Consider the following 10925-nt stretch of genomic DNA (forward strand, 5'->3'; position numbering starts at 1 on the left):
TATGCTAATAAATACATAAATAAATGGATAAATAATTGAAAGAGCTTGAGAAAATTGTCAAAGCGAATATAATTTTGCTTTAGTTTCCTTTTCAATTCTAATAGCATAACACAGCTGTCACGAGTCCATTTCCATGTTAGTAACCACTGAGTCATTTAGTGTTTTGTTTAAAAATGGTCTGTATTTAGTGTAAATACAGTGTGCCCTCAATTTCTATCAGGGCTTTTGAAAGAATGCTGAAGACATTTTGGTCTCCGAACTTCTCATTTCTTTTGGCCTGGTTTCTGGCAGCCCTGTAGTCAGTGTTCATTATCTGCTCTTACAGCTTTGACTTCAGCACAGCAATTACATCCTCAGCTGCGCTGATTAATCCAACATGGAGGCATTTCACAAAATGGTTTTGAAAAGACATTTCCAGACACTTACCAGGGAGTAGCTGTGGCACGGCTTGTTTATGCAGATAGACCACAGCCAGTCATATTGCAATAATATGTTTCAATGGCTGCTTAAGTGTTCTCTTAACCTCTAGTGTACACTGTGCAGGAAACAATAGACTGTTCGGAGAGTGATTAATTTAATCTATTTTACTCCTGACATAAAATGGAGTTCTGCCTGATGTCATGTTTGGGTAATGTACGTTTCTCTATTGTTAAACATATTCCTCTATGGCCATTCGTTAATATGTTTCTACTGCTCCCTGCTTAACTGCTTAACCTTCCATTCTCTCTTGGCAATCACATAATCAATCACTGTCCCATTACTTGACAAGGCAGACAAAGTGAGTGTATGAGTGAGAAAAACCTTTTGGCCTGTCTCGACAAGCAAGAGGAATGTCGACTTCAGAGGGCTAACACAGGCAGAAAACATAGGCCCAGTAAATATTCAATTTAAAGGATTCCCAGATAAGGCGAGTTGAAAAATTGAGGCAGCACCCATTCTTCTAGATAAGAGAAGACGGAGCCATCTGGAGGCTGGGAGATAGCGAACTCCCACGCCATCCCAGAGACCTCACTCTCATCTGCTGCAGCGGCAGAAAAGGGAAAAATAGAGTGCCAACACTTTCATTATGTTAACTTCAAAATGAATTCATTCACATTCAGTGCATGTAGTTATTGGCTTTGGTAAACAGAAGGTTACTGATGTGTCCGCCACAATAGATAACTATGATTGGTCAGTCCTAACATAATGTTGTCCTTACTTAATGATTTAATAACAATTCAGTAACATTTTTCTCTGCATTACCATTTTGAATTATTTGTTTTTTAAATTCCATTTTATTCTTAAACAAAGTAGTCCATTCTACAGTTACATGTATCTTTAAACCTGCTGCATTAATACCACAAGAAAAATAACTGTACTCTGAAATTTTCATATATACTCAGTGGAAGAAAAAAAATATTACTAGCCTCTAATAGAGTTGCACCCACTTAAAAACTCATGTCTGATCCAAATCATCTTTAATATGTCCACCCTCCTTTGACCTGTATATCTCTTACAAGATTGAGGATATGGTTAATTTGATTGGTGGTCAAAGCTTTTCCTTTCACAAGTCAGTTTCATTGAAAGAGCAGGTGTTTCAAACATTTAGTGTACTCAGTTCAAATACACCGTATGCATAGAGTACAGGATAAACCAAGCACAAATAGTGTATTTTAGGCCTAGGCCTGTATCTCGTCCAAATCCACCTTGACTGCATCTTTGAAAACAAACATCATTGGCAAAATAGACTCTCAGGTTGTGAATAACCTTGTCCACATTCTTATAATGCACTTTGTTGACTCCTCTGCCATGCTATTTTGTGCCAGCCACATTGGATTTAGCTCTGGGATAATGCTTTTGTCAGTATGTTTTATCTGTTCTCTCACTCAGGTACGCTATGCCGTTATCCCTAATTACCCCCACTGCATTTTACACTTGGCCCAGAATTCTTAATGCTTGATAACAGATGCAGGTCGATTTGAAATTTACTTATAGCGGCACTATCTTTTTGACCCGCATCGCAGACTGACTGTCCCATAGGCTCTTTGGTGAAAGCTGTTAAGTCTGTGATAACAACGACCTGAAGTGATAACCTTCCAGCAGTCTCGAGGACACACATATGTACTGTAATGCAGTCGCAGCATTTCTTATTCAACCTTGGGTGCTCTGCTGTGCTCTGATTCATTTAATGGGATCGAGAGGAAGGTTAATCACTATGTCCGCCATAGACTGTTGAAGTGCTGGCTGACCACTATATGAAATATTACGATTTGTATTGCTTTGAAAGACAGTTTTGAACGCAAATGCCATAGGAGTGCACTCTCCTTTTTTCTCTATTGTAAGCTGTAACAGGATTGTCTTCACAGTCAGGAGTCACTTTGATTAATTAGGATGCCGACATCTGCGTTTGCAGATTTTCATTCAGATCAACAGTAAAAGCTTCAGACAAGGTTCCACTTGTCTAAGTTATTATCCCCAAAAGACATGGTTGATTAAGTGGAAAAAAGTTTTTAAGTATTTGGATAAAATAATTCTCTGGTTTCTATCAGTAAGATTTATTTTGTTTGTTTGTTTAGGACAACTTTTTAAGAAATATATGTAGAAATCTTTAATCCATAAAATTCAATACAAATGCTCCCAGCGGTTTTTCTTTCCACCACTGTGCATTCTGCTCGGAGTTGAATTTTGATCCAATTGCCATAGATGTCTGCAGCATCCAGTTAAGCTTCAGCAATTACTCAGAGGTACCTTTTTTACAACTAAAATGTTATCTAAATGGTGTGAAAATGCAGAGAAGCGATGCATAAAAAATGTCAACTGAAGAAAGTCTGCATTTTATTTATTTTGTCAGTAAACTACAAGTGCATAGTGTTGCTGTGGAAACTTGGCTCTCTTTAGACCTTATTGTTCAGCCTATTATTTTGCTTGAGAAATGGTAGTATATAGCGAAAACGGGTAGACTATACTGTATAATAGATATTGTGGGCGGGTAGGCCTATAGGCTGAAAGGGGAAAGGACTGTAGCGTGTTGCCTTGGTTTCATATTTTGCAGGAATAGTGTAGTGTGTAGCGCTGTCAACCCTAGTTTTAATCCTTTTCTCCACTGTGTTGTGTGATGTTATGTTGTTATCTTAATGATAATCGGTGCCTGTATTTCTGCCCTAGGCATTTCTGTCAGGCTGGGTTGGTTTAGGAGCTGTGCCTTATCAACAGCTTTGTCATTAAATCAGCTTTTTCTACAGACAAATTTCAGTGCCGTTATTCTTATCAAAAGATCGGCACACTGTGATTTTCTGTTCAATCAAAGCTTTGCAAATTCAATGATGTGTGAGTAAGAAAGATGAAATACAAAACAAAATTTACATTGGAAAAAAAATTTATTTAATTTGTTCTCATGATAGTAAATAATCAAACAAATAAAATGTGTCATATCATCAATGGCTTTAAGCTGTTTTCATTTTGTGATCTTGGGTCTACGTTCTGTATTTTAAATGCTACACTTAAGAGCATGGATAAATCGAGATTGTAACATGATGCTAATAAAGGATTTTGTCCACAGGCTGTAGATAGTTTACTGCAAGCAGGAATCTGGAACCTGTGCAATTCATGGCTTTTTTTTGTCGGTGTGAAATGGGATGTGAATCTGTTAGATTTTATAGCATTGTAGCACACATCATCACAATTTTGTGAATCTGAGAGACCATGTTGGATGTGCCAAGAAACACGTCCCCTAAATGCTGTATGTACAGAGGCAAGCTTTTAGGTCCCAGTCAAACTGACCTCTGGAGGCTGGAATTGGTACTTAGTTCTTCTGAGAAAGCACTGTTCTGTCTGAGTGAGTGTTCTGATTGTCTCAGCATTGTGCTTGAGTGGAGGGCAGCGCCAAATGAACTCCTCGGATTCAATCCTCTCCACTGTTTGACACCAGTTCAGCCAGTCAGTGAGGGGGGAGGACTGAGACTCCTTCCTCCAAACACACCCTCTTACAGTGAGGGAAACTGCTGTGTGGCAAAGGTCCAAGAGGTCTCTTGCATGCTGTCTGCGTGGCGCTGACACCCTCTCTGTCCTCCCACAATGCACTGAGAGTCTCCGGAGGTTGGTAGCCTGGTTCCTGGGGATCCAGGGGATCTTTGGAAAGAAGGATGCTGATGGAGGGCACAGTCCTGTGCACTGTCATCTCCGATGTCCCCCCTTCGGTACTCTCCCACACTTCTTTCACCACCTTGTACTGCAATTTGGTCAGCTGGTGCAGAGAGCCCACTTTTCGTTTCATGATCTCAGCACAGGTGATGGTCTTTGTGACAGCCCGACCAGACCCGGTGAAGACCACCTGCCTTAGCCCACCACCACCACCACTCACACCTCCCCCACTTACACTCTTCTCTCCCTGCATCCGTGCCATGGCAAATCCCATTAAGTTGCGGATCTTACTTCCCTCCTTCACGCGCATCTCCAGCACCCCAGTGGCCAGTCCTGGGAAGGGACAAGGGCTGTCCTCCTCAGTTCGGCAGACTTTCTTGAACCCTTCCTGCCCTAGTTTAAGTGCTGGGGGAGGGACTGGTAGTGGTGTTGGTTTTAGTGGGGTGGAAACATTGTTGACCATTGCTGGCTGGGCTGCAGTGCTATAAGTTTGACCCTGGTAGAGAGGGCAGGTCCCAGGGGTTACCCCATTCTCCATTTGGAACGGTCTGTTTACCTCCAGTCCGGGGTGGGGCTTGACTGCGTCTCTGGTCAGGTATTGGCTCTGGCCACTGACCACTCCGCATCCTGTAAACATTTCTCCTGTCTTTAATGCTTTGCCGAAAGTGTTAGTCCAGACACACACTTTTCCCACATGTCAACAGCTGTAAAGTTTCAAGACTTCATATAAGAAATATTACCCACTCCCCAAGAGCACTATCAATGAAGTCTTTAATGCTCCCTCTCAGAAAGAGCTGGAGAAATAAGATAAACGCCTGGCTGGTGAATTAAGAGCACTGTCGGGACCATTCAAGATGTTCTTTAAAGAGCATCTCAGTTTCATACCACAAGTGACTATTTGGAAAGTACTCTGGAGACAGATAAAAATAATAAAAAAAACTATATTATCCTCTTTTCTTCAATTGTATGTATTTCATACAGTGCTTTTATCCTTAATAGCTGCAAAAGATATGGAGTACTTTGTTGATTTTTCTTTAACAAAACTTTTCTAAAGAGAAAATAAAAGCTCAAATTAAGACTCCACCTTTTTCTTAGCGATCCAGTCCAGCATTGTTGATTTTGATCTGCTGATATGTCGCCCTCAACTCAAAATGACATCTTGGGTTGGTCCAGCTGTTAGGTTCCACCTTCTGTTTTGGACCTTTGGATGTTTTACTCCAGCTTGGGTAAGTGTGCGTCTCCTCTCTCTGTGCTCATCTTGGCATCCACTGTAGTTGAGGCTAGGGGTTGCATGGAGGTCTGCACCTGGGGTGTCCTCCCTAGAGCTCTGTCTTGTCTCCAGTGATGCTCTGGGAAGTCTGTTCTGTTCCCCACAAAGAGACATAAGGGACAGGAGCTGCTTCACAAATGCTCACAGGAGGAGTGTCTGTGTGGTTGAGGGGGAGCATGAGGGAAAGGGGAGACAGCCCTCTTAAAGGCGCAGGTCTTTTCATCTTTTAGATGAACACCCTCCCCTCCACAACTGAAGCCTGCGATCAGAGGAAAAGAGAGAAGGGTAGGGCTACTGTGTCCCTTTAAAACCTAGAAGCCCCGGCAACTTTGTCAATCTCTTTAGAGGACGTTCCAGTGTTCAACGTACATGACTGATTAAACCTGAGTTCTGAAATAGAGACTCAGTCAACCTTTAAAAATGCATTTTCAGCTACGAAACAATGAATTAAATTAGCTGTTATAATTGAAAACATCCTTCAAAGAGCCACTGAAAGTCAGCAGCATTAAATTTCACTGTACTTAGCCTTTATCCTATTAGATGTTTGTGACCATTACAATTTACATAATGCAACATTAATAGCTTCATTGTTGAGGCAATCAAGTGGCGCGGTAAGAATGCCTGTCTCTTAACGCTTGGATTGTTATATTGTTAGAATGCTGGAGAGCCCTTGTTATCAAGGACACAAAGAGCACAAAAAGCATAGAGGCATGACTTCCATGACTGTCTTCATTAGTTTGGCATATCTGTGCAGGTGAGAAGATGGGGCTGACAGGTGGGGTAATAAGCATCTTAATGGGCTTTCCATCACCAGTGGAGGGCGCTGGCTCGCTCCCCTCTGCACCGAGTCAGGCCCAGACAGCTGTAGCATCACCCAGTTCAGCCCAGTCTCCTGGTCGACAGGTGGATTTGTTTTCGTGTGTGACTGACAGATGGGAGAATAGGTAAAGACAGCCCACTGAGGCTGAACCTATAAGGCCAAGAGAGAGAGACAGACAAGTCCTAACTACTCTCCGCTCAGTATATCCCATGGTGCACAGTGGTACACAGACAGTATAAACTCACCGTGGCTCAGCCCAGTACTTACTGTGAGGCTAATTCACAGTGGCATGTGTATTATATTGGATCCCTATGGTAATCAAGGAAAAAATAAGGAAACTCCCCTCCACCCCAACCCAAACTGGCAATGTGGAAACTGGGTTTGAATGTCTGTTATTAGCAGAGTTTGAAATAATCATTGAAGAATCAATAGATTGATTGGATCCATGGAATAATTAACTTTTAAAAAAAATTATGTATGAGATGGGAGAGCTATTTATCTCCAGATCCATTCCAGACACTGCAGGGGACGTAGTAAGAAAGATCTATCTTTTTCTTGCCTTTTTTTAAGCTAAAAAGAAGACGGGAGAGAGGGAAGACAGAGGGAGAAGGGAGGGTCTGTAGCGCTCATCACCAAAGTGATCATTCTGTTGTTTGGGAGAAATTACCCTCATCAGTCATACAGAGATGCACAGCTGCCTAAGGGGATCTGGTAATGTTACTGCATAATAAACCGTGTTTGTGTGTGTGTGTGTGCATGCATGCGTGTGTGTTCAGAGTGAGAGCGAGGGCAGGGGGTAAAAGAAGTCTGATTTAACCACAGAGAGGTTAAAATTGATGATAAAAGCAGCTCTGTAATCATCCCTCTTTACTACATGATGTTGGCACATCATTTATTGCTTCTCAGTTTAACTTTGGGAACCTGTTTGCTGGTGGGAATGTGATAGATTAAGCAGTTCAGCTTTTTCGAAAAAATGCAGGGCTCCGAGCAAAGTGTCTTCAGACATATATTCACAACACTTTTGGTCTCCATCAAAGACGAACCTATTCTCCAGATGGCTAAATAAAACCATCAGGGCTTTTCAGAAGTGCCGTGTATTGACCTTTTTGAGCAGAGCCTTTTTCCTTTTAAGTGGCTTCATTTAATGATGGGTAGAGGCAATGGTGCTCACGCTTGGTCACTCACTCCTTCACACCTCCTCCACAGAACTGGCCTCTGCTCTTGTAGCTCTCTAAGCACTTACTCCTCACTTTATCTGACCTTGGCTGTCATCTGTGACATTCTAGGCATTCTCTCCTGCAAATCTTTGTTCAACAACCACTCTCAGCTTTTACTCCTGTCCACCAGAATCTAAGTAAAGAAAAAACATTTATTCCCAAAGACTGTGACAAATAGCAGTGGTATTGTCCTGCTTCTCTTCCTCCTTGCAATGTACTTCAGATGTCTGAAGTGGTTGCTGTTATGAAATGTAGGGCTGTCCCTTTGTTGTTTGTTCCACCACTGCAGAGTCTAGTTGTAGAGGGGCTTGTTGTGCTGTTGTCAGGGCTGCACATAAGCGCAGTGCCTCACTGTGACAGCCGGTCGCTCACTTTACGTTAACCGCAAGCGTTTTCACGGTCATCAACCAATGGTGGCCTAGAGGCTGTCATTTTGCTCAGTGTGGAGCTTGCCCGTGGCTTGGTTCTGCCCCACAAACTCACAGCCGGCCCTGGTGGGGGGAAAGAGCAACACACACATGCATATGCACACACTTATAGACAGGCGCACACCCACTGGATGGGCACACACACACAAAAAAAACTATATGCTCAGCATAAGGCAGGCTGTTGGAGCAATTACAGAAACATGGCAGAACACGATGAAGCAGGCCCCACTATCAGAAGGGAAATAGAGTGAGCAGAGGAAAAATGATGACGCCATTAATAACAGAGAGGCTCAGAGGCTCTGAGGGAGGTGGGGGTGGATGACCCTCTCTGTAATTTTTATGTGAGAGCACTTTGAGGTGCAAGTGGTTGTGTTTGTATTAGATTTTTGGACGTTTAAATGGGCATGTTTTTGCGTCAAATGCAAAAAAAAAAAAAAAAGTGTGTGTGTGTGTATATATATATATATATATATATATATATAACCACGATGGTAATATATGCTAAATGATGTGTGAAGTGATGTTTTTCTGTCACTCATGCATCCATTATTTTGGTAAATGACAGGTCAGACTTCCTTATTCGTTCATTCTCTCTTTTTGTGTCTCATTTATTCATACATATCTCTTCTCCTTCAGCCGCTGCTTTCCCTTCGGCACTGCAATGCAGTTATGTCTCACACAGTGGCAGGAAACTTTAATTGAAGACACTTGTGAAATAGGATCATGAGAGAAGGGCATGAAAGAGATGGAGCTAAAGGTAGAGGGGACAGAAGTGGTATATATGCAACTCTGCAAGAAGTGATTAAACAAAGTTTCTGCAATTGTAAACCCCAAGCATTGGAATGTGAAAGATTGGAAGCATATGGTAGAAAAAAAAGACATGGCTACTCTTGATTTATGAGGCCTGTCAGTGAAAGTGATGTCTTTTGCTTCATCAACTAAACAGCTTTACAAAGCTATTGCACCAGCTAACAAATGTTTTGATGTTTTTGAAGTACTACCCTGGTATAAAAGGGTTAATATTAAATCGAATTGGGCATAGCTGAACCCTGTTGACCTACAATATGCTTTTAGGTGTACTATTGCACACAGTTTGATTAACGGCACTGTCTGTAATTTAAATTGGCAGCAGCAGTTGATAATAGCATTTGTGTTTGTGTCTGTTTTGTCTGGCCTCAGGCTTAAAATTAATGGACTTTATAGAATTTTTTTTTATCAATTATATCAAGAATTAAGTGACCATGTTGAAACAAATGCAAAAAGAAAATCAATGCCTCAGAGCAAGTATTCACTAATTCTCTAGCTTTCAGTATGGGAACATTGTGCCACTTACTGTATATTTGTAGACAACAGACATGTCATAATAAGATGAATGACATACTTGGATGAATGGAAAGAATCAACACCCTATACAAAAAATAGACAGAGCTGATGTTGATGACAAAACCATATGGTTAATGCTAAGGGTAGGTGAAAAAATTGATTAAATAAGAATTTCGATTCACAAATGCCAAAAATTTTCTAAATGTTAGTTCATAATGTTATGATGAGAATGAAAAAGGTGGAACCCAACTGCGAGGGCAGTGCAACACCTGGACAGTCTACAGCATGTACATTCTAGAGTTATCTTGTAATTCATCTTCAAAAAAGATGCGCTGTCACCCAGAGACTAATGTTAGCAGAGCAGTGATCTTCAGCAGTAAGAAATGAGACCGGCTGATCAGTGCTCACTGCAGCACTTAAACAAATCAAACCAACTCTGGTAGGAAAAAAAAACAGCGTCTTTGACAGGACGGGGCTAACCGCGCAGCAGAGAGGCTGCTCTCTACTGCTAGAGACATGACGTTAAAAACAACACAGTGGAGCAGTCCGCCTCCCCTTACTCCACAGTGAACATACCAACATTTGTTTTTGGCTGGACCAGCCCTATAACCATGGTTGTCCATGAGTGACTGAGTGAGTGAATGCCTGAGTGAGTGATGAAGTTACACCATTGGTCGGCTGGCCCAGTGTTGGACTTTCCCCATTGGCCGTTGCTCTTTCAAAATGAATGAGCGCGAGATGGTGGAAGTGGAGGACAGCAGCGTGACTCAGAGCGGCTATGTCTCCTGCTTCGAGTTCTGAGGCTCTCAGCTCCGGTGTTAAATGCAGCAAAGTCGGCTAAACTCCTGTTAAAACAGACATGTACCAGCGTCTCTGCGTCTCCTCCTCTACCGTCCAGTGTGGTTGACTCTCCAGCTGACGCTTTTTATTTCTCTGATGTTCTCACATGACAAACGATGAACAACAGCATTAAAACAGGAGTCTTGCAGGTAAAACATGCTACTCATGTAGCTGTTATATCAGTTTAGTGACTCTGCAGGTGCGCTTGATTTGACTGTATCTTCGGTAACAGAGATAAGCCTTCTGAATTTGCACGCAAAATGCTGTCAAAACTTTCGTTTACAACTTCCGCTGCAGCCTCCATAATCATTGACCAGGAAAGAGGCAGAAAAAAAGCACATGCACAGTTAAAGCACCCCAAATAACAGTCACTCTGACAACACACTAATTGTGAAATAGAGGAAAGACCAGGGGCAGATAACAGATAGAATAGTTATAATTAGAATTAAAATAAGTTCTCTTTAAAATCAAACATCCCAAGAAATGAGTAGAAAGTATTGTTCTTGCAACTACATTTATAACCTTTTTTTTACTCAAACCTAGTTTAACCATGTTATGTGATATGCTACGTCAGTACACTTTACCAGCAAATATTCCTGGGACCACTACAGAAATTTGCAGAAGAACATTTAATATCCAGGAACTCACATTATCGACACTACCACTGACTATCTCTGTAACAAAGTGGCCACAATTTCACATGTTGACCATCCAGCCGTATGCTAGGTTTTGACCTAGACTTGTTAACCAGTAATGTTGGTCAGTAAATTACACTTTCGTTTTGTTATTCTCATACAGGTAGTAAGATGGTTCCAAATGAATGCAGTTAACTTCTTAAAATTAAAAAAGCATATCTTCACACACTTTTCTCTGATAACAATGACCTTCATCAAGACCATTTATCTTAA

The 10925-nt window shown here is 41.5% G+C and overlaps 1 protein-coding gene across 1 annotated transcript; it reads right to left on the reverse strand.

The window, feature by feature from the left end:
• Positions 1-3844: 3844 nt before the first annotated feature.
• On the reverse strand, positions 3845-4810 carry LOC121889419. Its single transcript, XM_042401405.1, has one exon. It carries the CDS (start codon positions 4754-4756, stop codon positions 3917-3919), a length of 840 nt encoding a protein of 279 aa, XP_042257339.1. The 5' UTR covers positions 4757-4810; the 3' UTR covers positions 3845-3916.
• Between the last annotated feature and the right edge of the window lie 6115 nt (positions 4811-10925).

The sequence above is a fragment of the Thunnus maccoyii genome, chromosome 1, assembly GCF_910596095.1.
Source record: "Thunnus maccoyii chromosome 1, fThuMac1.1, whole genome shotgun sequence".
In the NCBI taxonomy this organism is placed as follows: domain Eukaryota; kingdom Metazoa; phylum Chordata; class Actinopteri; order Scombriformes; family Scombridae; genus Thunnus; species Thunnus maccoyii.

Coding starts and splice junctions, on each gene's coding strand:
- LOC121889419 (XM_042401405.1), bottom strand. CDS start 4,756: ATGTTTACAGGATGCGGAGTGGTCAGTGGCCAGAGCCAATACCTGACC.